Genomic DNA, 24,648 nt, shown 5'->3' with positions numbered 1-24,648 from the left:
CAGGGATGCTGCGTCCCCCAGGGATGCTGCGTCCCGAAGCAGCGGGGCCGGTCCAGGCGGAGGTAGCTGGTAACCGCAGCCACTGCTAAAGCAATTCAGCGCTGACGTTGATGCTGGTCACCTCCCAGCCCTGCTCCGCGCTGCTGCAGCCACGGAGCCGGCCGTGCTGCCAGGGACCAGGAGAGGAGAGGGCTTACGGCGCGCTCGCTGTGACTCCCGCCGGAGGGAGGGGGCAGTGGCCCCAGACGGCGTGGGAGCCCGGGGGTGCTGGGCAGCCCGGGGAGGCGGCACTGGGCTCGTGTGTGCACCCAGCCTGCTCCGTGGGTGCCTGTGCCCCTGCAGGTGCCCGGCAGCGGGGAGAGCCCAAAGCTGCTCTGGGCCCTGGGACTTGGCCTCCCCCGGGGCGGCTGATGCTGGTTTTAGGCAGCTGGTGTCCGTCCTGCCTCTTGGACCTCTGGCCTCTGCAGACCCTGCCCGCAGCCCCTCTCCCGGCTCTTACTTGGCCGTTTTGCAGCCTTGCAAAGGTCTCCAGAGCCTCGGCTCCTCCTGTGCTGGGCAGCGCAGGTCCCAGCCGTGCCACGGAGGTGCGGGGACATCCCGGCTCCTGCAGCCCCACGCGTGGAGGGAGGCATCGACCTGTCCCTGGGGCCCCTGGCAGCGCAGGAGCCTCCCGGAGCTGCTCACTGCCGGTGCCGGGATGCTGCCCGCCCGCCCCGGGCTCCAGGACGGCCTTTGCTGCGCGAGGTGGTCGCACGGGGCATCGGGCTCCTCGCTGCTGCTGTGCGAGCGAGGAGCTGTGAGCGGTCGCTCGGGGACCTTCCTTTAACGCGCTGCCTCTGCTTCCTCCCCCGTGGAAGCCCCCGGCTTTAGGCGCGCTTGAAAGCAGGGCGGGAGGACGTCGTGGGTGCACCAGCTCTCGCTGGCTGCTCTGCGTCCCCTTTCCCGAGCCGCGAGAGAAGCCGAGGAGTGAGTGGGGCATCGCGCCGAGCATCTCGCGCCGAGCTGCCCAGGGCTGTGCAGGCAGCGCTGCGGCATCCTCGCTGCCCGTATTCGGGCTCAGAGTAAACGCAGCCGGGCCGGGAGCCGAGCGCGGTGCCGCTGCCCCCCGAGCCACGCTGCAGCCCCGTCTCCGTAGCAAAAGCTTTTTGGTGTCTCGCCAGGTTGTCTCTCGCTGTCCTGTCGTCCTGCCCGGCGGCCGGGGCCTCCCCTGCTAAACTCTGCCCTCCTCTCTCTGCAGAAACCCCTTTGCCAACGTCCAGCTGAAGCCGACGGTGACGAACGACAGGTCGGCGCCTCTCCTCAGCTGAGCCCGGGACGGCCGCCGCTGCCGCACAGCTGGGCACGCGGTGCCTTCTCGCCGCCCTTTGCATGTCTGGCTTTCCCGAGCCCCGTTTTTAGGCAGAGTTCGTATAATCCTGCTGCTTCGAAAGCCAAAGGCTAAAGCTAGCGCTCTATTTTCTCTTCTCTAGACCCAGCTTATTCGTCTCAGCCGTAGAGGGTTAAACCATTACCGAGCAGCCTGTGCTTTGCATGCGCAGAAGTAGGACAGGGCTTGTGGCCCGGAGCGCGCGGCACGTGTCCCAGGCCAGGCTGGCGTCCGGGCTTGGCCGCAGCGGTGCTCGGCACCGAGCCGCGTGTGCCGGTGCTGCCGCGAGGGCAGGCGGGAGGGAGCTGCGGGCGCGGAGGGTTCGGGATGCCCGGCCCGGCTCCCGGCCGAGTCTCTGTATATAGTAGGGTATTATGGTACTGCTGTAACATATAAGCTAGAGAAATACTTCAGGGGTGGCAGCTCTGGTCACTCCGCAGTGTTACCCCCCACCGTCCCCTGGTCCCAGCGCACGGAGGCTGCACGGCCCCGAGGAGGGACCTGGGGGCAGTGGGCAGCCCTCGGCCCTGCAGCCTGCGGCGGGGGCAAAGGCATTTGGGCCCCCCTTTCCCAGACCCCCCCCCCCGCCTTGGAGCAGAGGTGCCCAGGGCTCCCGGCTGCGTGGCCGCGCTCGCCACTGCCCCACGGTCCCGCTGCTGCCGGAGCATCGCGGCCGCCCTCCCCGAGCCCTGGCGGGGCCCCGGCACGCGCTCCCGCAGCCCCGGCGCCTGCCACGGAAACGGGGAGCAGGGTTTTCCGAGCGGGAGCCGCAGCTTTTCCGAGCGAGCGGCCGCCCGGCTCTGGCATTGCCGGTGGGACGAGGCAGCAGCGAAGGATCGCTGGCACCGTGCTGGGGGGGGCAGCGCCCTCGGAGGTTTTGCCTTTTCCATTCTCTTTGTCATTTTGCACTTTTTAATCGCTAGAGCTCAGAGGAAGGTTCACGGGTGGGTTTGACGGTAGCTTTAGCCCGGGAGCGTGTGATGAGCAGCAGAGACCCAAACGCGTAGGTCGCTGTCTGTCGCTGTAAAGGAGCGCGCATCTCCCAGCTCGAATCAGTCGCCGATCGCTGCCGCTGCCCTCCGCCACTTCCCCGGCTCCCCCGAGGACGGCGTCTTCTCCCGGCTCTGCCTCGACGCCGTCTAACCGCAAGGGCTAGTTTCTATCGGCGCGGGTCGCGGCTTCCTCCCGCGGGGGCTGCGGCTGGGAATCGCCCCGGGCGGGAATCGCCCCGAGCCGCCGCTTGCCTTAACTCGGCCCCCGGGGCCCCCGGCCAGCACCGGAGCTGCCGCGAGCGCGTTGGGCCCAGAGCCGTCCCGCTGCACCGGTCCGGGGTCGCAGGAGCCGCGCTGGGACCGGGGCCGCGGGCAGCAGCCCTGCTCCAGCCAGCCCCGGGGCTTCGCCGCGCCTCCTGGCTCGGTGGCACCTGCAAGATGTAACCTGAAATAATTTTTTATGAAAAAGTAATTTATGAGCAATAAAATTCCCCCCCCCCTCGCTGCCCATCCCGGTGTTTTCCTTGGTCGGGGGGGCACCGACGCCCCATGAGCAGGAGCCTCCAACGGCCCCTCCGGCGCCTGCAGCGCGCAGCAACGTTGCTTCGGTAGCGATGCTCTCCAAAACGTTATCTGTCTAAATCTAGAGCGGCTCCCGGCCCAAGCGAGGGACCGGCTTGCTGGCAGCTGATGCTCAGGAAAGCGGCTTCTCCCCGCGGTCCAGCCCCGCTCGCAGCCGCCGCCGCCGTGCCGGGAGCGCCGGGGCCCGCTGGCCCTTCCTGCTCGCCAGGAATGATGCGGGCGGGAAACAGCTTAAGATATTTTAAAAACTTTATTATTGGCCCGAAGATATTCGACACGCATGCTGGGAGCTGTATGGAAATCAGCACTGATAAAAAATACAGCAATTATGACCCGTATTGATAAAATATACAATGTGATAATAGCCTTTCTATTAAAAAAAATATCCAAGACGCAGCTCCGCTCCGGTGCTGCCCTCCAGAGGCAGCGACCCTCGAGCCTATAGACCAAACCCGGGGACGGGGACGGGCGCGGGGAGGCGGGGGGCGAGGAGGGAGCCCCGCCGGGGGGGCAGCGCTGCCGGGGTCCGGCCGGGAGCCGAGGGGCAGCGGGGAGGGAGTGGGCTCCGCCGGCCCCGTGCACCGAGCCGGGGCTCGAGCCCCCCGGGACGCCCCAGGGCATCCCCCGGCAGCGGTCCCAGCAGCGAAGCACAAGCCGAGCGCGTGGGAGAGCAGCGTTGGGCACAGCGCAGAGGTTACGGGCCATGCTGGAGTCGGAAAACACTTAAATAATAATTAAATTAAAAAAACAACCTGCTAACTGGCTGTGGCAGGAGAAGCAGCGCACAGGGGCGAGGGCCTGGGTTGCCGCAGCAGCCTGGGCTTGCAGAGCTGGGGGGGGAACGGGGGGGGCACCCAAGTAATGATGCAAAGCTTTGGCAAGGCTGGACAGTCGCCCGCCCTGGCAGGAGGCCGTGGCCAGCCCGCTCCTAAAATGCTGCTAAATTAAAGCTAAGCGGCAGCTGCTCCTTAAACTGGAGCGTGAGCCGCTGCACGGGCCCTGGCCAGGGGCAGCAGGGCCTGGGGCAGCCCGGGGCGCGGGAGCCGCAGCAAGGGGCCGAGGCGTGGATGGGGGTTTTTTTTTGGGGGGGGGGGATGACCCGGGGCAGGCTCACTCTGGAAAGAGCCTCGGGGGGGGGGGGTTGGTTATGCCCCTGCCCCGAAGCCGGCGGCAGCCCCGCAGCAGAGCCACGCTGCACAGGAGCCGGGCTCGCGGCTCGGCCGGGCGCTGCCCTGCTTGGAGCGAGCGGCCGGAGCAGGGGCTGGAGGGGAAGGGGGCCAAAGTGCTGCTCCTGCCCCGCGGCCACCCGGCGAGGGCGGAAAAGAGGTGCGAGTGGCTTGGGGGGGGGGGTCTGTGTCCCTGTGCACATGCACTTGCCCATGCACCCCCCCCCCCCCGTGTGTACATGCACACATTATATTTTTATATATATATATATATATATATATATACACACACACACATGCACACATGAATATATGTGTGCACACACGCACATGCACACATAGACACACACACGTGTGCAAACACACATATACACATACAAGCACACACACATTTTTTATATAGAGAGAGACACACACACACACACACACACACACACTTTTTATATATATATATATACATATATATATATAAAAATATATATATATGGACACACAGACACACGCATGCGTGCACACAGCAAGCAGAAGCCAGCCCAGGCTGCAGGAGATGGGGACGAGAAGCAGCGATTGCCCGGGGGGGTCATTTCTCACCTCAGGGTTTGGTCTATAGGCCCCCAAAGGCAACACAGCCCTGATTTCAAGGTTTTGATCAGCTCCGCTTAGTTCCAGTTCCTTCTGGAAGCTGGCATTGCACAGTTATCCTAAGCCTCAAATGAGTTAAAAAATAAAAAAAAAACACAACACAAAAACAAAAGAAAAAACAAAGAAACAAAAACAAATGAACAAACAGACCGCGAGAACTCGCCCCCTCCCCAAATGCCTCGACAAACTCTACATCTCTTTGGCAACAATAACTTAAAATCGCGGCAATGTGAGTTCAGTCAACAGCAAGTTGTGGTTTTAGGGTTCTTCCTTTTTTTTTTTTTTTCTTTTTTTTTTTTTTCCGTTTTGTTTAAATACAAAAATAGTCAGGTTGGCAGTTCCCTCCTTAGCTACACGACCGGCCCGGGGCGACCCGGGCAGCCAGGCGGGAGCCCCACGCTCACCGGCCCAGCACGCGGTACCGGTGCTGCAGCCGACGGGAACAACCCGGGCGCAGGGCAGCACCCAAATCCGCAGGGAGCAGCGCAGAGCCCCGGTGGATTTTGCCACGCCGGCGCGATGGAGGGATGCCCACCACCACCGGCATCGGCCGGGCAGGGAAGCGGGGCGAGCGCGGAGGCTGCAAAGCCCCAGCAGCGAGGACGAGCCGGGACCGGGTGGCGGGGACCGGGACACCTGCTCCCGGCCGTGGCATGGAGGTGCAGGAGGTGCAGGAGGGCCAAGCTCACTACGCGGCGGGGAGGAGGGACGCGGGGTGGGGGACATCGGGGGGGGGTAAGAAGCCGAGGCGGGGGGACGTTGCTGGGTGGGGATCTGTAAATGTTAGCAAGGTCAGGGCACTACCCTTTAAATGCTATAATTTATATATATATATGTGCATATATATATATATGTCTATTTATACACACGCACTCCCCACTCGCACTCGCACGCGCACGCACGGCCGTCACCCACCGCCTCGCCCCGGGCCGCCCCGGCCCAGCTCCAACTCGCAGCAGCACACGACCTCCTTCCGATAAAATCTGCCTAAAAAAATAGAGCGAGGTCCCAGGAGTCCCCGCGCCGGGTCCCACTCCTGGCCCCGTCCGTCCCTCCGTCCCTGCGGATGCCGCGGCCAAGGGAAGTCCCCGGTCACTCCCGGTCGCCGTCCTCGCTGCTGCCTGCAAGGGAGCGGAGCAGCGTGAGCAGGGGGGGGACCCGGCGTCCTGGCACGGCACCGGGGGGGGCGGGGGGGGGCGGCTCACCTCCGACCGAGTCCATGTCCGAGTCAGCGACGTGGGTGATGGAGAAGCGGGACACGGGGGCCGGCGAGACGGTGAAGCGGGAGAACTGGAGCGGCAGCACCTGCTTGGGGGCCGGCAGCAGGCAGGGGCCGGCGGGGGGGGGCTCCGGCGGCGTCCCCGCCAGCGGGGACATCAGGGACGCCTTCACCGGCACCAGCGGGAAGTCGTCGTCCCACTCGAAGCCGCCGCCTGGGACACGGAGCGAGAGGGCTGGGGCGGCCGGGGGGTGCCGCCAGCCCCCCCCCACCCCCCCGCCTCCCCCCAGCCCTGGTGCCACCCCCCCCCCCCTTACCCTCTTCAGACGCGTTCCCGTCCGAGGAGTCGTCCGAGGCGCCCAGCCTCCCCGCCGGGCTGCCGCTGGCCGGGGGCTGCCCCGGAGGCTCGGGGACGTCGGGGAAGCTCTGCTCGGCCAGCTCCCGCGTGGGACTTTCCTGGGAAAGAGGAGACACGCTGGGAAACGCCCCCCCCCCCCGCATTGCTGGAGACCACCGGGCGCAGCGGGGCCCCTCGGCCCGGCCGAGCCCCTCACCTGGTCGAAGAGGTAGATGGTGACGTCGTCGAAGAAGGACACGGCCTTCTTCTTGCGCTCCAGGTCCTCGCAGAAGGAGGCCGAGAGCAGGCTGGGCATCTTGAGGAGGCTCCGCAGGTTGCGGGCGCTGTGGCTCTCGGCCACCACGATGGGCACGGCCGCCGGCTCCTCCTCGCTCTCCTCGCTCTGCTCCTGGATGTTGTAGCAGCGCAGCTCCTCGTCCGACTCGTCGCTGTCCTCCGTGTCCTCCTCCTCCTCCTCGGCCTCCTCGCGCCGCTCGGGGGCGGCCGGCAGCGGGGGCCCCCCCGGCAGCGGTCCCGGCCCGGGGGACGCAGTCTGCTCGCCGCCGGCCTCGGCTCCCCCCAGTCCGGAGACGCCCCGGGCCACCTCCTCGGGGCTGGCCGCCCCCGGGGACGAGCGGAAGGTCTCTGGCGGCAGGGGACACGCGGGGACGCCGGGGGCCGTGGGACACGGCGGCGGCTGCGGGAAAGGCGCCACGCTCCCCGCCGGCGGCTCCTCGGCCGAGTCCTGGGCGCGGGGCCGGGCGCCCGCCTCGGGGCTGTCCTCGCCGTCGCTGTCCTTGGGGCCCCGCTCGGGCTCGGCGTCGCAGTCGGAGAAGTAGGCCGAGTCGCGGCAGGGGTTCTTGGCGGCCAGGCCCGGCGGCTCGGCGCCCGGGGGCGAGGCCAGCCGCGGCTCGGGGGCCGCCCCGGCCCCCTCGCTGCCCTTCCCCGGCGGCACGAAGCCCTCGGGCTCCCGGGGCTCGTGGGGCTCCTTGAGGACGAACTCGGGCGACTCGTTGTTCTCGGTGTCGTAGCCGCTGTCGAGCGCCCGGGGCTGCCCGGCGGGCGCGAAGGCCGTGGGGCTGAAGCCCTCGCAGGAGCTGGCGGTGGACGGGATGTCCAGGGACTCCAGCGAGTCCGGCGTCCCCACCTGCTTCTGCAGCGACTTGAAGGCCGGGGCCACCTCCGCCCGCTCCGCGTAGTCCCCGGAGAAGTCGGTGAAGACGCCGGAGGTGAGCTCCGCCGTGTCCTCGTCGCTGCCGTCGTCCGGGCTGGGGAAGCTGCCGCTGGAGAAGGTCTTGTCCGGCGTCTGCTCCGCCTCGGGGCACTGCCCGTCCTCGGCGGCAGCCGGCGCGGGGGCCTCCGGCGCGGGGCGGGCGCCGTCCAGGGGCTCGGCGGGGGCCGGCGGGGCCGCCTGGGCCACGGGGCTGGCATCGCGGGGGCACGCGGGGGCCCCCGCGCCGGGGAGGCCGCCCAGGGCCGCCGGGCGCGCCGGGGAGGGCGAGGGGACGCCGGGCACTGCCGCCGGCTCCGGCCGACAGCCGCCGTCCTCGCCGGGGGGCCGCTCCGGCCAGGCGGCCGGCTGGGCCGGGTCGCGCGGCACCGAGCCCAGCGGCTTGGCCATGAGCCCCCGGAAGGTGATCATGTGCCGGTAGCACCAGCTGTCGCCGGCGGCGGGCTGCCGGGCCGGGGGGCTGCCGCCGCCGCCGCTGTTGTTGTTGGAGGAGCTGTTGGAGGCCCAGGGCTGCCGCGGCGCCGGCAAGGGGCCGGGGGCCAGGGCCCGGCCCGGGGGGCTCTCCTCGCCGCAGCCGGCACGGTTCCCCGAGGGCGAGACGCCCAGCGGGTCGGCAAAGATGTCCCGCCGCCCGCCGGGGACGGGCCAGTCCCGGTGCCGGGCCACCATGCGCTCCATCTCCTCCTCCTCATCCTCTTCCTCCTCCTCCTCCTCCTCCTCCTCCTCCAGCAGGTAGCGGTCGGCCCCGTCGCGGGCGGGCGGCTCGTAGCCGCGGGGCCGCGGCGGGCGGCGGCAGGCGTAGGGGCCGCGCTCGGCGGGCTCCCAGGCAGCGGCGGGGCCCAGCAGCGGCTCGGTGCCCGGCGGGCCGGCGGGCCGCCACGGGGGCGAGCCGGCCCGGCCGGGGGGGCTGCGGGCGTCGAGCTCGGCGCCGCCCTCCGCCGGCCCCTCGATGCGGATGTAGTACTCGCTGCCCAGCGAGGGGCTGTGGGCGCCCAGGATGGGCACCACGCCGGGCGCCGGCAGCCCCGGGCAGCCCTGCCGCTCGCAGGCGTAGCAGGCGGGCGAGAGGCCGAGGCCCAGGCGCCCCGCTGCCGCCGCCGCCGCCGGGTAGTAGAGCTCGTGGTAGCGGGCGGCGCTGCCGGGGCTCAGGGCGCCCAGCGGCGCCTGGAAGTGCTCGGTCTTGGTGTGCTCCCACTTGTACTCGAAGTTGAGGCCGTGGCTGGTCTCCATGACGGTGAGGACGTCGTCGCCGTCGGCCGGGAAGCCGTCGGCCGCGAACTGCTCCAGCAGCGGGAAGGAGGAGAGCTCGGCGCCGGGGTGGCTGGCGCCGGAGCCGCCGCCGTTGGGCTTCATGGAGTTCCAGCGCTTCTCGAACTCCTCCTCGGCCTCCGTGGCCCCTTTGGCGCAGAGGTAGGAGAGCAGCAGGTGGACCTCCTCCGCCGTCGGGCGCTGCTCGGGCTGCAGCCAGCAGAACTGCATCACCTCGTACCTGCCGCGGCGGAGAGCGGGCGGTCAGCGCCGGCCACCCACGCCGTGCTGCATCCCCAGCGCCCATGCGAGCCACGGGGCCCGTGCACGGCCACCTGCAAGACCCCGATGCATGGCCACCTCCAAGACCATGCACATGGCCACCTCCAAGACCCCCATGCATGGCCACCTCCAAGACCTCCCAGGCATGGCCACCTCCAAGACCCCCATGCATGGCCACCTCCAAGACCTCCCAGGCATGGCCACCTCCAAGACCTCCCATGCATGGCCACCTCCAAGACCCTCATGCATGGCCACCTCCAAGACCCCCATGCATGGCCACCTCCAAGACCTCCCAGGCATGGCCACCTCCAAGACCCCTGCATGCACGGCCATGGCTCCTGGCTCCGGCACGCATCCCGGCCGCAGGGATGATGGAAGACGGGCGCCTCACCAGCGCTCCGACAGCGACAGCTTCAGCTGGGGCTTGGGCAGCTTGAGCTGCTGCTCCTTGATGGCGTAGGCGAGCACTTGCCGGTCGGAATAGTGGTCGTAGGGCTGGGTGCCCAGCTCAAAGAGCTCCCAGATGGTGACACCCAGCGACCTGCGGGGCAAGAGGAGCCCTTTGCATCCCCACGCCAGCCAGTGGCCCCAGGACCGCTCCACCACGGTGCTTCCCAGTGCTGCCCACCCTGCCCTTGGGGTCCTTGCATCACGTGGCCACCTCTGCTCCAGCCCACGGCCCACCAGCCCACGCTGTGACCGGGCAGCGGGCCCCTGAGCTCCCCGCTCACCAGACGTTGCTGGATTTGGTCTGGTCGACGACGAGCAGGTTGCCGTGGACCTCGTCGATGAGCTCGGGGGCGATCCAGCGCAGCGGCACCCACAGCTGGTCGGCCGTCACGAAGTAGTCGTCCTGCCAAGCGTGCGGGGTCAGTACGAGAAGAGAACGTCAAACCTATGCGTAAGGGACCGGCACGCTGCCCCGCCTGCTGCCCCCCCAGCCCTGCCCCACGGTTTTGCCCCCCGGCCCCAATCCTTCCCAGCTCCCCGACCCTGCAGCACGTGCTCCCCCCCCCCCCCCCCCCCCAGAGCATCCTTCCTCCCTCCCTGCCCCTTCCCACCGCCTCCCCCTCCTAAGCCCCCACCGGACCCGCAGCCTCCTGCCGCCTCTCTCCCTCTGGGACTGGCGTGCCAGGAGCTGCACGCGGGGACGCGTCCCTGGCACGGAGAGGTGCCACCAGGCCGCCTCGCGCCCCGCTGTGCCGAGGGACAGGCACCGCTGGTGGGACAAGCCCCATGCACACTCACGGAGAGCTGCCGGGCCAGGGAACGCGCCCGCTGCGCCAGCCCGAGGGTGAGGCGGCCGGGAAGGGCCAGCGCGGGCCGGAGCTGCCCCCGGGCACCCGAAAGCTCCGGAGGGGGCAGGACCTGGCCAGCGTCCTGGCAAAGCCCATGCCCGGAGGGCTGCCCGGCGCTGCTGGGAAGGGAGGGGAGGGAAGGGAAGGAGGGGGTGCGTGGGTGTGTGCGCGCAGGCGCAGCTCTGGGCTCTGTGTGTGTGTGTGTCTGTGTCTGTGTGTACGCACAGCGTTGTGTACAGTGTGTTTTTGCAGAGCTCCGTGCAGTGTCATACACGTGCATGCACAAATGCACAGCTCTGTGTGTGCGCAGGGCTCTGTGCAGTGCCGTACGTGTGCATGCATATGTGCATAACTGTGGGTGTGTGCGCAGTGCCGTACGCCTGCATGCACACCCATGAGTGTGTGCGTGTGTGTGCGGCATTGTACAGTGCGTGTGTGCAGGGCTCTGTGCAGTGCCGTACGCGTGCATGCATATGTGCATAACTCTGTGCCTGTGTGTGTGTGTGCATGCACAGCCCTGTGCAATGCAGTATCTGTGCAGGCACACGCACAGCTGCGTGTGTGGGGGTGTGTGCGCGCGCGCATGTGCGTGCAGCATTGTACAGTGTGCGTTTGCAGCGCTCTGTGCAGTGCCGTATACGTGCATGCATATGTGCGCAACTGTGCAGGGCGTGTGTGCGAGCCGGCCGGGCGCCGCTGCGAGGCCCCGCTCTGCCCCGCGCACCCCGCGCAGCCTTACTTTGTACTTGCAGTGCGCGAGCCCGTAGTCGCCGATCTTGACGGTCAGGTCGGCGGTGAGCAGGCAGTTGCGCAGGGCCAGGTCGCTGCCGGGGAGACACGTGGCTGGGACCCGCCGCCGCGGGGCAGAGGGCCCGGCGCACGGCACAGCCGGCAGCCCGCGGGCGAGGGCTCGGCGCGGGGCGCGCCGATAACCGGGCACCGAGTGCACAGCAGGAATGCCTGCGCGGCGCTCCGGCTGCGCCGCGGCCCTCGCTCCATCCCTCGCACGCTGAGCCGAGCAGAACGGGCGTTGCCCGGGCAACGCCAGCCCTGGCATTTCCTAACGGTGCCGCCGGGCCGGGCCGGGCCGGGCGCCCGTGCGGAGGCGGCCATGCAACGGCACGCGGACGGGGAGCCGCGGCGGGCTGGGGGACGACGCCGGGCGCGGATGCCCGTAGGAAAGCCGGCCGCGGCGGCGGGGGGGCTCCGGCGGCCCCCGACGGCAGCGCGCCCCCTCCTCAACAAAATCACTGATGCTGGAGTCTCCGTGTGCAACTCACTCAGCACCAGGATATTGTTGGGCAGGAGGAGCAGGCGGCGGAGCGGAGCGGAGCGGGGCCGGGGCGGCGGGCCGGGGCGGCGGGCGGGCGGGCGTACCTGTGGATGTAGTTGTTCCTGTGCAGGTGCAGCACGCCGCAGGCCACCTCGCAGGCCATCCGCTGCAGCGTCAGGGGGTCCGGCGCCACGGGGTCGGCCCCCCGGCAGCTCCGCAGGTATCCCTTGAGGTCGCCCTGGGGGGCGGCGGCGGCCGTCAGCCGGGGCGTCCCGGCGGCGGGGCGGCGCTCGCGGGCGCGCGGCACTCACCAGCGGGCAGAACTCCATGACCAGCAGGTACGGCGTGACCTCGGCGCACTGGGCCAGGCACTGCAGCAGGTTGCTGTGCTGGAGAGCCCTGCGCGGGGCAGAGAGCGCGGCGCACGTCGGGGAGCGCCGGCCCCCCCCCCCGCCGCGCCGCGAGCCGGGTACCAGCACGTCCCAGCGCAATGTCCCACAAAGGGACGTTTGTTCGGCTCTCGCGGGACGCCGCGGCCCTCGGCGGCCGTGACCTCACCGCGACCCGCGCGTCCAGCACTGCCGGGAAGGAGCCTGGCCGGGGGCAGCGCGCGGCATGGCACGGCACGGCACGGCACGGCACGGCACGGCATGGCGCGGCATGGCACGGCACGGCACGGCACAGCATGGTGCAGCATGGCACGGCATAGCACGGCACGGCGCGGCATGGCACGGCACGGCACGGCACAGCATGGTGCAGCATGGCACGGCATGGCACGGCATGGCGCGGCACGGCACGGCGATGCCCACCTGTAGGGCTGTGCCTCCTCCAGGAACTGCATCTGGTCCTGCACGCTGGCACTCGCCTTCAGCTCCTTCACCACCACCTGGGTGCTGCTGAGGCCCGAGTTCACCTCCCCCAGGAAGACCTGCGGGCACGGGCACGCACGGCCCCTCCATCGGCACCGGCACCCCGCGCCCGGCACCGCCGGGATGACGCCCCGCGGGACGGGGACGGGGACGGGGACGGGGACGGGGCTGCTCTCACCTTGCCGAACCAGCCGTGCCCGATCTCCTTCAGGTAGAGCAGGCTCTGCCGCCCCAGGTCCGCCGACTTGAGCAGCTGCACTGTAACGGGGCGCATCCAGCTGCCCGCGCGCCCCGGCGCCCGCTCGGCCCCCGGGACCCCTCCGCGCCGCCCGCCCCGGGGACCCCTCCACGCCGCCCGCCATCGGCGGTGCAACGCGGGGCGCCGGCGCGGCGGCCGCCTGGATGCTCCCGGCGGAGCCAGGACCCGCCGAGCCGGCACCCGGGGCTGCAGCCGGGCGCCTGGCAGGGCGCTGGCATTTAGCCCCCTTCCCTTGGCCCCCCCCCCCCCCCCGGTGCAGGACCGGCCCCCGGCGAAGCAATGGAGCCATTGTGGGGCCGGGCCGCCCAGTGCCGCCCAGTGCCGCCCAGTGCCGCCGCACTGCGGCCATTCTCCCCTCCCCGCCGGCCCTTCCCGGCACCGCCGCGCTCCCCTGCCGCTGGGGGCCGGTCCCCCCCCCCCCCCCCGGGGCGGCCAGGCCCCCCCGCTTACCTGAGCGCCCCGGCTGCTTGGCCATGGGCAGCGAGACCTCGGTGAGGGGCAGCACGTAGACCTCGGGGCCATGCTGCGGGGCGGGCGAGCCCTGCGCCGAGAAGTCGCCGGCGTAGTCGTCCCCCTCGGCGTTTTCAAACTCCTGCGCCGGGGCGGGGGGCAGAGAGCGAGCGGAGCGCGCTGGCCCCCGGCCCCCCGCCGCCGCCCGCCCCCGGCCCCCGAAGGCCGCCTCGGCCAGCAGGTAGCAGAGGCTGAGCATCGCCCCGGCCCCGGCGCGGCCGCATGGTGCGCGGTGCCACCGCCCGCCGCCGCCGCCCGCCGCTATATACCCGCCGCAGGGGCCAGCGGGACCGGCGCCCCCCCGACTGCATGAGCTGCCGGGCCCCCGGGCCCCCGCGTGACCCCCGCCCCCCCCGCCGCGGGCGCCACCAGCCTCCACAAAAATCCCAGCAATTAGGGAAAAACTGTTTCTGCGGCACATTCTGTGCCCGTGAGGTCAGGGCGCTCCCGCCCCCGGGGCCGCGCGGCTGCGACCGCCGCCGCCTTTAACCGTGCCGTGGCCTGGCCGCCGGCAGCACGCGGCCTGCAGCGGTGCTGAGCCCTGCAGCACCCGGGTGCCGTGCAGAGCAGGGAGCCCGGCCGGGGTCAGGATGCGGCCTGCAGCGGTGCCGAGCCCTGCAGCACCCGGGTGCCGTGCAGAGCAGGGAGCCCGGCCGGGGTCAGGATGCGGCCTGCAGCGGTGCTGAGCCCTGCAGCACCCGGGTGCCGTGCAGAGCAGGGAGCCCGGCCGGGGTCAGGATGCGGCCTGCAGCGGTGCTGAGCCCTGCAGCACCCGGGTGCCGTGCAGAGCAGGGAGGCTGGCCGGGGTCAGGATGCGGCCTGCAGCGGTGCTGAGCCCTGCAGCACCCGGGTGCCGTGCAGAGCAGGGAGCCCGGCCGGGGTCAGGATGCGGCCTGCAGCGGTGCTGAGCCCTGCAGCACCCGGGTGCCGTGCAGAGCAGGGAGCCCGGCCGGGGTCGGGATGCGGCCTGCAGCGGTGCTGAGCCCGGCGCTGGCATAGCCAGGGCACCGCGGGGCGGGTGTGGAGCTCCCCTGCGGGATGCCGGGCGCATCCTGCGTCGGCCGTGGCAGCGGGGCTGCGGCACCCGCCCGGCCCGGGAGCCCGGCGCTCACCTTGAAGCCGATGTCCCCCTTCTTGCAGCACAGGCAGGCCAACATGAGGAAGATGAAGGTGAAGAGCCCGGAGAAGGAGACGGCCACGACGGCCAGCGAGGAGGACCAGGAGAGCTCGCTGAGCGGGGTGCCGTCTGCGGGGACACGCGCCGGCGTCAGCGGCAGGAGCGACCCGGCGGGACGGGGGCACCAGGGCCCGGGGCAGGTCGGGGCTTCGGCACCCGCAGGACCCCCCTGTCCCGGAGCCGCTCGGCGGGGCACCCCCGGGCACGCGGGTCCCCGAGGGCCGGGCAGGGCCACGCAGCCCCCAGCCATGGCACGAGGCCACGGAGGCCCGGCATTCCCGGTCGGAGCGCTGGGCAAAGCTGGTGCCCCCCAGCACCAGGACAGCCAGAGACGGGGACCGCGTGCCCCCCGGCAGCGTGCTCCCGCGCTCCCGCGCCCGGCGCTGCAGCTGCACATTGCTATTCCGCCCGGAGCCTCCCCGAACAACCGGCGCGATTGTGGCCGGAGGAGGCAGCAAGGCCGCCGGGGGGGAGCTGCCGCGCTCCGCGGGAATGGCCGGCAGAGCCACGGCTGGAGCCAGCCGCCCCCGCACGGAGCCGGGCGCAACGGGAGCCTGCGGGCAGCCTGACACGGCCCCCTCCCCGCAGCGATGCAGCATCCCAGCCCCACGGCATCCCTCAGCCAGCCCCATCCCCACCCGACGGGAGCCCTCTCCAAGCCACCAGAGCAGGGGATGGGATGGGACAGGATGGGCTGGGCTGGGATGGGATGGGACGGGACAGGACAGCCTTGCCGTGTGCCCCTGGGAAAAGCGGCACAGCGGCACGGGAAAGACCCCGGCTGTGCCCAGCCCCGTGCAGCGGCACGTCCCCCCCCCCCCCCCCCGGCACGGCCGCCCCTCGGGACACTCGTGGCAAAGGAGCTCGAGAGCCATCTTCTAGCGCCGGCGGCTCTGCCGCCGAACCTGGGAGGAGCCGGGTGGCATTCCCTCGCCGATCAGCCGGTTTCCATGGTGAACACACTTTGTGCAGCGAATGTCACCATTTTCCTTGGATAGTGGGACAGTGAGAGAGAAAATGACTCACTGAAAAGAGCCTTTGAGCCCCGACGGGGAGCGGAGGAGACGGGAGAAGCCATTACAGCAGGGACTGTCGGCAGCGCCGCGTGGGGCCGCGGCTCGGGACACGGATGCTTTTAAACGAACCGGTTCCCAAAACAATAAATCGGCGATGCCTGTTCTGTCCTGCCTCAGTTTCCCCACCCGCAAAAGCAGCTGCGCGCCGTGACCCGCCGGGCTGAGCGCTCGGTGCCGGGGCCGTGCCGGGGGCGGGTGCCGCTCTGGGGCAGGGGCATCGCCGAGCCGCGCCGGGCTCCCCAAAAACCTGTGCCCAAAACCAGGCCCCGTGCCCGCGGGCAGCCGGCCTCGCCCGGGGCCGCGCTGAGAACGGCCCGCTCGGTGCAGCGCCCGGCCCGGCGGGAAGACCCAGGCTGGGGGCTCCCGGCAGGACCTGCCGCATCATTTCTGCAGCAAACGGCATTAAAAGGTGCAGCCAGGGACCCGGTGCCCGAGGGCCGGGGACCCACCTGGCAGAAGGGCAGGGGGGCCCCCACGGCGACGAGCAGCCCCAGCAGCACCTGCAGAGCGATGCCCAGCCGTGCAGCGGAGCGATTCCCTGGCCCCAGCGCCCGGCACCTGCCCATGCCCCCGCTCCAGCGCCAGCTCCGGCCGGGGGGAGCAGGACGGGCGACGGCGGGGCCCCGCGCGGGTGGGTGCACGCTCTGCCCCACGGCCCCGCTCCCCAGCCCCACGCCGAGCCCGGCACGGACGGAGCACGCCGCGCAGCCTGTTGCATCGCCCACCCGGCTCCGGCTGCGGCCCCCGAGCGCCTCGTTCCCGGCGGGGCGACGAAGGCTGCCGTCCTCGCTGCCGGCACCCGGCGGGGGACGAGCGGGGCTCCCGGTGCCGCGGTGCTGCCCGGCTCCCCGCCGCGGCGCGGGGACCAGCCCTGCCCGGCTCCTTTGCTGACTCACGTTCGCCGAGTGCCTGCGGGCGCCTCGCCGGCCATCGCACGCCGCCGGCGACGGGAGCGGCGACGGGCCCGGGGGATGCTGCGGCACCGGGCCCGGGGGATGCTGCGGCGGCTCGCTTCCCCGCCGCGGCTGCCAACAGAGCGGGGCGCCGCGAGCCGCGGCTGACGTGTGCGGAAGGGAAGAGCCTGGGGCTCCCCGCAGAGCCCGGCAGCGGCTCCGCGGCTCCAGGCACGGGCACAGCCCGCGGGCGCCGGGGTCACCGCAGGCCCCCCGGGGCACGGCACTGCAGGGCCCGGCTCCGGCCGTGCCGCACGCGAGACCCCCCCGGGCGCGACCGGCAGGCGCAGCCCCAAACGGGCTGCGTCGCGCCCCAAAACGTCCGAGCAAGCCCGGATGGCTGGGCTGAGCCCTGCGGAGCAGCCGGGGGGCTTTGGTGCATGGCGTGGCCGGAGCCGGGCCCTGCCGGGCCGGGCCTCAGTTTCCCCAGCAATGAGCACGCGGGACCTGGCACGCGGAGGCAGGAGCCAGCTCCCACCGTGGCACGTCTCCCCCTCCTCCTCCTCCTCCTCCTCCTCGTCCTCGCAGGGCCGCAGCAGCGCCCGTCCCGCAAGCCCGGCCCCGGTGACTTTTTAACCCCCGGCGAGATGAAGGGCCTGGCCGGCTCCGTGGGCAGCTTCCAGGACAGCGATTTCACACCTCAGCGGAGAGGCGCCGCGCTCGCCGCAGGCACCCGGCAGCACGAGCCCCGCTGCCACCCCGCGCGCGGGCCAGGGCCGTGCCGCAGCCCCTCTGCGCCGCGGGGAAACTGAGGCACCGGGGCCGGCGCCAGCACGCAGCGTCCCGCAGAGCTGCGACCCCGGAGGCCTTTCCCATCGGAAGCGCCCCGTGACGCCAGGACGAGCCCTCCCGCATCCAACCCTCCGCTGATCTCAAATGCAAAACATGTTGTGTTAATCTGTTCTCCTGATGTGTCTTTTAACGTGGGTTTATTTAACCGATGCCGAAGCATTTCGAAAGGATGGGCTCTTGCCTCCTCGTTGTGCTTTTATCATCTTGGGATAAACTAGCAGTAAAAAAATAATTAGACGGAAAGCAGAAAAAGATCATTCGTCATTTTCTAACATAATGAAATAGAAAGTAGGAGTGTAAAAGTAGAGGCTGAACCGCGTCACCGCTGGGCATGCAGCGAGCGTGTCAGCGCGATTAGGGACGAGAAATCAGCGCCCCGTATCGAAGCCTCTCCCGCTGCACACCGGCGCTTCAGAGGGCTGCAGCCAACTTCCTCCTCCCTTTTCTACAAAAATAACCCTGGAAAATGCAAAGCAAGACGAAACCTGACTATTTAAGTCGAATCCTCTCGCTCGCTGGTTTAGGCCAGGTCGGGGCTGGGGTGCTGCAGACCCTCCGGCGCTGGCGGGGAGGCTGGAGCCGGCCGGGAGCCCCGCGGTGCCGGCCCTCGGCTCCGGCGCCCGGAGCGGCGCTTTACGTAACGGCAGGAGGAGGCGGCACGGAGCGGGGCAGCCTATTTTTATCAGAAACGATCGGTTATGAAACGCGGACCCGCAGCTCCAAAAGCGAGCGGCGGAGAGGAGCGGGGCCCCGCGCGCGGGCCGCATCCGGCGCAGGGCTCAGCATCCCGCCCGGGGCTTCGTCCGCCGGCCGCCCCCAACGCGGGAAGCGGCCCCGCGGCCCCACGGCACGAGGCTGCTGGCGGCGGCGGCGGCTCAGCCGCGCGAGGGCGACCGCCTCGTTTACCGCATCGCTCCACACGGGCATTTTCCCTCGCTCCAGTAATTAAAACAAACCGCTTCGGCACGGCCGCCGGCGGCGCGGGAGGAGGCCAGCTGCGGCTGCGGGGAAGCAGGACCTCGCGCATCGGGGTCCATCCCATCCCGTCCCACCTGGGCACCACAGCTGCCCCCCCGCCACGGGGGCATTTTTGCAGCCCGAAGAATTGGTGCGGATTGGGGACGGAGCGCATTGCCGGGCTCGCCGGCCGGCCAGGTGCACCGCGCGTCTCGCCTGCGCCGCCTCCCCGAGAGACCTGAGCCCTTCCAGCCCCGGCGTATTAATTTCCCCTAATTGGCTTTGACAGGGATCCGTATCGCCGTCCAAAACGCAATCAGCCGTGGGCGCGGGGCGGGGGAGCACCGAGCGCGGAGGAGGAGGAGGAGGGGGAGGAACGGAGGCCGCCGAGGCCGGCATCCCGGCGGAGCGGGGCCGGCGCCCTGCTGCACTGCAGCGCGGCAAGGAGGAGCACCGCTGCTCGGCTTCACGGCGGCGCGGGCCTCCTGCAGCAGTGCCTTCTCTGCACGCCGCAGGGCTCCTGGCCCCAAATCCTCCCCTTGCTCCCAAGCCCAGGCAGCACCTTCCCCCCGTCCCCACCGCCCTCTGCACCGCTCGGGACCCGCAGCCGCACTCTGCTCCAGATCTGGCAGCGCAGCCGCGGTGAGAACCATGCACGTGTCCAGGAGCTCCACGCACATGTCCATGGTGGGCAGCACCATGCGCTTGTCCAGGAGCTCCACGCACATGTCCAGGAGCTCCATGCACGTGTCCATGGTGGGCAGCACCATGCGCTTGTCCAGGAGATCCATGCACATGTCCATGGTGGGCAGCACCACGCACGTGTCCAGGAGCTCCATGCACATGTCCATGGTGGGCAGCACCATGCACGTGTCCAGGAGCTCCATGCACATGTCCATGGTGGGCAGCACCACGCGCTTGTCCAGGAGCTCCATGCACATGTCCATGGTGGGCAGCACCATGCGCTTGTCCAGGAGCTCCATGCACATGTCCATGGTGGGCAGCACCATGCACGTGTCCAGGAGCTCCATGCACATGTCCATGGTGGGCAGCACCATGCGCTTGTCCAGGAGCTCCATGCACATGTCCATGGTGGGCAGCACCATGCGCTTGTCCAGGAGCACCATGCATGTGTCCATGGTGGGCAGCACCATGCACGTGTCCAGGAGCTCCATGCACGTGTCCATGGTGGGCAGCACCATGCACGTGTCCAGGAGCACCATGCACATGTCCATGGTGGGCAGCACCATGCGCTTGTCCAGGAGCACCATGCATGTGTCCATGGTGGGCAGCACCATGCACGTGTCCAGGAGCACCATGCACATGTCCATGGTGGGCAGCACCATGCACGTGTCCAGGAGCTCCATGCGCGTGTCCATGGTGGGCAGCACCACGCACGTGTCCAGGAGCTCCATGCACGTGTCCATGGTGGGCAGCACCATGCACGTGTCCAGGAGCTCCATGCACATGTCCATGGTGGGCAGCACCATGCACTTGTCCAGAAGCTCCATGCACGTGTCCATGGTGGGCAGCACCATGCATGTGTCCAGGAGCTCCATGCACGTGTCCATGGTGGGCAGCACCATGCGCTTGTCCAGGAGCTCCATGCACGTGTCCATGGTGGGCAGCACCATGCATGTGTCCAGGAGCACCATGCACGTGTCCATGGTGGGCAGCACCATGCGCTTGTCCAGGAGCTCCATGCGCGTGTCCATGGTGGGCAGCACCATGCACGTGTCCAGGAGCTCCATGCACATGTCCATGGTGGGCAGCACCACGCACGTGTCCAGGAGCTCCACGCACATGTCCATGGTGGGCAGCACCACGCACATATCCGGGAGCACCATGCGCGTGTCCATGGTGGGCAGCACCACGCACGTGTCCAGGAGCTCCATGCACATGTCCATGGTGGGCAGCACCACGCACATATCCGGGAGCACCATGCACATGTCCTGGCCCCAGGCCCGGGCCGCCGTGGGTCCCGCCGGGTGCTCCGGCCCCTTTCCCGTCACAGTAACGGTAACGCAGGGCTCGGAGCAGCGGCACTCAGCGAGCATCGCTGCCGGGGGGGGGGACGGCAGCGTGTCCCTGCCGGGCCCGTAAATACAGGGCCCTCGTGCAGCTCGCGCCCCGCCATCACCAGCCCTGCGAGCTCGGCCGGACTGAGCCAGGGAGCGAGAGCAGCTCCCGCATCGGCCGCGCGGCCATCTGAGCCACCCCAGGCCAGCTGATGCCGCGTTGATGCTGCAACGCTCCCCTGCTGAAGAGCAGGGCAGTGGCCTCGCGCGGGTGTTTCGGGGCTCCCGGCAGGCCGGATCCTCCCGCCTCGGCTGGCCGGAGGGAGGCAGCCGGCCGGGCCCGGGGAGGTGGCGTGGGGCGGGCGATCGTCCCGCCTGGGGTGCCGGGGGCTCGGCCGGGCACGCTGAACCGAGCCGGGTGGGTTTGCAGCCTCCAGAGACTCCGGCTCCGGAGGGGATCCGAACAGGAGCTGCGGCACGGCGGGACAGAGCGGCACAGCTCCGAGAGCTCCCTCCACTTTCCCAGGGTTATTTTGCTCCGGAAAGAAGGGAAGAAACGCACAAACGCTCTGTCCAGCCCGAGACACCTAGGAGCCCCGGGCTGGGACCGAGGGCCGTGGCGGCACTGCGGGACGGGAAACCCTGCGCCCGGGCCCGGCCTCGCCGGGAAGCACCGGCGGGGAGGGAGGAGCTGGCGGCACTGGCCGCCCGGGACACGCGAGCCCCCGAGCTCGTGCAGCCGCCCCGGAGCAGGGTGACGGCGCAGGGAGGCCGCGAAGGCAGAAAACAGCCCTTTCCCCCCGCGCCGGGCCGAGAGATGCCCTGCGGCCGAGGCAGCTGCCCCGGAGAGGCTGCAGGTGGATTTGGGTGCATTTGCCCCAAATTGTGGAGCGCCCAGCGGGGCTGGGGCTGCACGTCCCAGGCTGCCCCTGGCTCGCCCAGGCGCCAGGATTTTCCAGTCCAGCCTGCGGATTAGCGACGCGGGAACACCAGAGGCTCCAGGGGACCCGAGGCCACAGGGGACCTGGACAGGGATCTCGTCTCCAGAGACCGCAGAGCTGGGCAGGAGAGTGGCAGTAAACTGGGCAGCAAAAATGGGGCAAAACCCACCGGAGCGGGGCCGCGCGGCCGCGGGGAAACCGGGCAGGCAAAGGTGGCCAGCGAGGCCGCGCGGACGGGCAGCACTGCTGAACGCACAGACCCGGCCGGCCCACGAAACCCCGGAGACGTTTTTCCCCCTCTGATTTCTTTCCCTGACGGCGATCGTAGGGGTCGGCTGCGACAGCGGCGGGCAGCCTCCCGGATTCGGGAGCATGGTGACAGGCAGCAGCATGAAGCCTTCTTGCTTAAAGGTTTTTTAAATCAAAAGCGTCCCGAAAAGCCTCGGTTTGACAGGATTAGCACGGCAAATTGGGTCCTTCCCGAAAACCCAGAGAAAAACCACGCCGAGGGCCAAGGACAGTAAACACGTCTCCATTCCCAGTGCTACAACGTTTTAGATGCAAACAGAGCGGTTTCCTTCCTCACCTCGCGCGATCCGCAGCGGGCCGTGGACCCGGCTCGGCGGCCGGCGCTCGGCCCTCGCGGCGCTCCCGACCCGGACGGCCCGCAGGTCCCAAACCGAGCGCGGACGCGCAGAGGGCGTTTTGCAAAGGAGGGATGGAAATGAGAAATCCCGCTTTGGACAGATGCTGAAGCACTGCAGTGACATCCAGAGCCCTCGCTGAGATCCTGCCCGGCAAGGGAAACGCTCAGTTTCTTTTGCATGAATTTATTGGTAATGGACCTGACAGGAAAGGCTCGGCGGTGGCGCGAGGGCCCCGGAGCGGGCTGCCAGACCCAGACCCAGACCCAGACCCAGACCCAGACCCCTGCACCCTTCCCTCTGCTGTGGTAAACAAAGGGATGGTGCAGGGCGGCTGCAAGCCCGGGGAGACGCTCGCCCTCGGGTCACTCTGGATCTCCTACGCGGCCAGCTCGGTGCCTGCTCCAGGGGAGCCGGTCCGGCGCGGGGTTCGCGACAGCCTCTGCACGGGCAGCTCGACACGGCGAGAGGCGCCGAGGCAGGACCCCGGTCTCCCTGCATTTCTCGGCAGCAGCAGCTTGGCGAAATGCAGAGGAGAGGGGGAGGCTTCTGCTGCAACAGCCCCAAAACACGCACAAAAGCCAGCGCCGGCTCTGCTGTTGTGCTTGCAGCATGTTCCTGCAGCTGCAACACAACCAAGGCCATAAAATAACCGCTTACATAACACGCTGCGCCTCGTAACGCCCGCGCCGGCTGCGGGGCCGCTCCCCCGTCACCCCGAAACGCAGCCCGGCTCCCCGGCGCCCAGCGCCGCTGCCCCCCCGGGGCGCCGCGAGGCACCGGCCGGCGAGCGGCCGCCGGCAGCGGGGGCCCGGCCCCGGCATCGCCCCCGGTCGCCGCCGCTGCCACCGCGCCGCAGCCGCCCGGACGCTGCAGGACCGGGGACGCGGTGCCGCCCGCGCCGATCGCAGCCGGTGCCCGCGGGGCAGAGCGCAGCGCGGCGGCACCGCGCCGGGGCGGCTCGGGGGGCAGCGGCCGGGCAGCCCCGGGGGCCGGGACGGGACGGGACGGGGCGGCCCCGGGGACGCGGCACTCACCGGGGTCGAAGTGGGAGCTGAAGGCGAGGCTGGGGCTGAGGAAGGCGGCCGACATGGCAGCGGCGGCGGCGGCGGCGAGGCGGCCCATGGCCGGCGGCGGCGGGAGCCTCACGGCCGCCCGGCTGCCGGGGCCGCGCCGCGACGCGCCGCGCGGCTCCCGCGGCCCCGCGCTGGGCTCGGCGGCGGCGGCGGCGGCGGCGGCTCCTCCTCCATGGCGGCCGCCGCGGCCCTGCGCCCCGAGCCCGGGGAGGGGCCGCGCCGCCGCCGCCGCCGCTGCCGCCGAGCGAGCGGGGGTCGCCGCAGCCCCCGGGCCGGCCCGGCCGGGAGCCCCTGCCCCGACGGCGGGGCATCGGGGACCGCCAGCCCCATGGCGGGGGATGAGGGACCCCCCGAGCCCCATGGCAGGGATCAGGGACCCCCCAGCCCCATGGCAGGGGGTGAGGGACCCCCCAGCCCCCTGGCAAGGCAGCCCCCCAGCCCCATGGCAGGGATCTGGGACCCCCAGCCCCATGATGGAGGCTCCGGTACCCCCAGCCCCATGGCAGGGGATCAGGTACCCCCCAGCCCCATGATGGAGGCTCCGGTACCCCCAGCCCCATAGCAGGGGATCAGGTACCCCCCAGCCCCATGATGGAGGCTCCGGTACCCCCAGCCCCATAGCAGGGGATCAGGTACCCCCCAGCCCCATGATGGAGGCTCCGGTACCCCCAGCCCCATGGCAGGGGATCAGGTACCCCCCAGCCCCATGATGGAGGCTCCAGTACCCCCAGCCCCGTAGCAAGGCAGCCCCCCAAGCCCCACGGCAGGGGATCAGAGACCCCACCAGTTCCACGCCAGGGCAGTCAGGACCCCAAACCCCGTGGCAGGGATCTGGGTCCCCCAGCCCCATGGAGGGACATCAAGGTCCCCCCCAGCCCCATGACAGGGGATGAGGGATCCCAGCAGTTCGACGGTGGGGCGCTGGGACCCCAAGCCCCATGGCAGGGGACGAGAGACTCCCAGCCCCATGGCAGGGGATAAGGGCCCACCAGTTCCATGCCAGGGTGGTCAGGACCCCCAGCCCCATGGAGGGGGATCAGGGCCCCCCAGACCCATAGCAGGGCAGCCCCAGCCCCAGCACAGCCATGGAGCCATTCGGTGCCACCCTACGCCCGCAGCGCCGCCTTCCCCAGCCCCACGGGATGGGACAGGCCACGGGGCAGGCCGTGGGGCAGCAGGGGCACGGCCACGCTATGGGTCACACACGGGCACTGCCTGCTGCAGCCCCACAGCCTCGTGCCATGGGGCAGCTGGCGCCGCCTCGGCCCCCGCCAGCCTGTGGGCCCTGAGCACGGGGCTCACGCTTCCCCCGGCTGGTTTTAATATTTAAAGCCAAATTTTGCGTGCGCTATTAATTTTTTACAAGACTTCAAGCTTGCAAAGAACACCACGCCGCACATGTCACGTCGCCACAAATAGATGCAGGGCTTAGAAAAATTACAGACTTCGCAGGGAATAAACGTTCGCCTTGTCTTTCGCAGCCAGCTCGCCTGCTCCCCGAGCCGGCACCTTCCGCGGCTCCAGAGCAGGGCTGAGCTTTGCCATTTCCCCTGTCACCAGACTGCAGGTGCCTTTCTGGTGGTTTGCACCTTTTCGGCGAGGTCTGCACCGTTTTGGTGAGGTTTGCCCTTTTTTGGTGAGGTTTGCACCATTTTGGTGAAATTTGCACCTTTTCGGCGCGGTTCGCCCGGCCTCCCAGCCGGGGCTCAGCACACGAGCATCCCGCTAAGCCCCCAGCCT

The 24,648-nt window shown here is 69.9% G+C and overlaps 2 protein-coding genes across 7 annotated transcripts in view; one reads left to right on the top strand and one right to left on the bottom strand.

The window, feature by feature from the left end:
- BAIAP2 (BAR/IMD domain containing adaptor protein 2) overlaps positions 1-2,858 on the top strand; it is a 57,281-nt gene extending 54,423 nt beyond the window's left edge. For all 5 annotated transcript variants that reach the window (XM_064522843.1, XM_026112974.2, XM_026112976.2 and 2 more), the window contains one exon: positions 1,238-2,858. In XM_064522843.1, the coding sequence (XP_064378913.1) occupies positions 1,238-1,307 (70 nt within the window). In that variant the 3' untranslated portion in view covers positions 1,308-2,858. The remainder of the gene's footprint in view (positions 1-1,237) is intronic.
- Positions 2,859-3,171: 313 nt separating this feature from the next.
- On the bottom strand, positions 3,172-23,071 carry AATK (apoptosis associated tyrosine kinase). 2 transcript variants are annotated; one of them, XM_064522841.1, is made up of 14 exons: positions 22,870-23,071; positions 14,387-14,520; positions 13,215-13,356; positions 12,684-12,763; positions 12,446-12,564; positions 11,948-12,035; positions 11,741-11,874; positions 11,103-11,187; positions 9,797-9,918; positions 9,457-9,606; positions 6,522-9,024; positions 6,285-6,423; positions 5,954-6,202; positions 3,172-5,869 (listed from the first exon to the last, which is right to left on the bottom strand). In XM_064522841.1, exons 1-14 carry the CDS (start codon positions 22,955-22,957, stop codon positions 5,841-5,843), a joined length of 4,062 nt encoding a protein of 1,353 aa, XP_064378911.1. In that variant the 5' UTR covers positions 22,958-23,071; the 3' UTR covers positions 3,172-5,840. The 2 variants fall into 2 exon arrangements, with proteins under 2 accessions (XP_064378911.1, XP_064378912.1); XM_064522842.1 differs by having other exon boundaries at positions 5,954-6,181.
- Positions 23,072-24,648: the final 1,577 nt, after the last annotated feature.

Source organism: Dromaius novaehollandiae, chromosome 18, assembly GCF_036370855.1.
Source record: "Dromaius novaehollandiae isolate bDroNov1 chromosome 18, bDroNov1.hap1, whole genome shotgun sequence".
Classification (NCBI taxonomy): domain Eukaryota; kingdom Metazoa; phylum Chordata; class Aves; order Casuariiformes; family Dromaiidae; genus Dromaius; species Dromaius novaehollandiae.
This window is presented reverse-complemented; position numbering and strand designations above follow the sequence as displayed.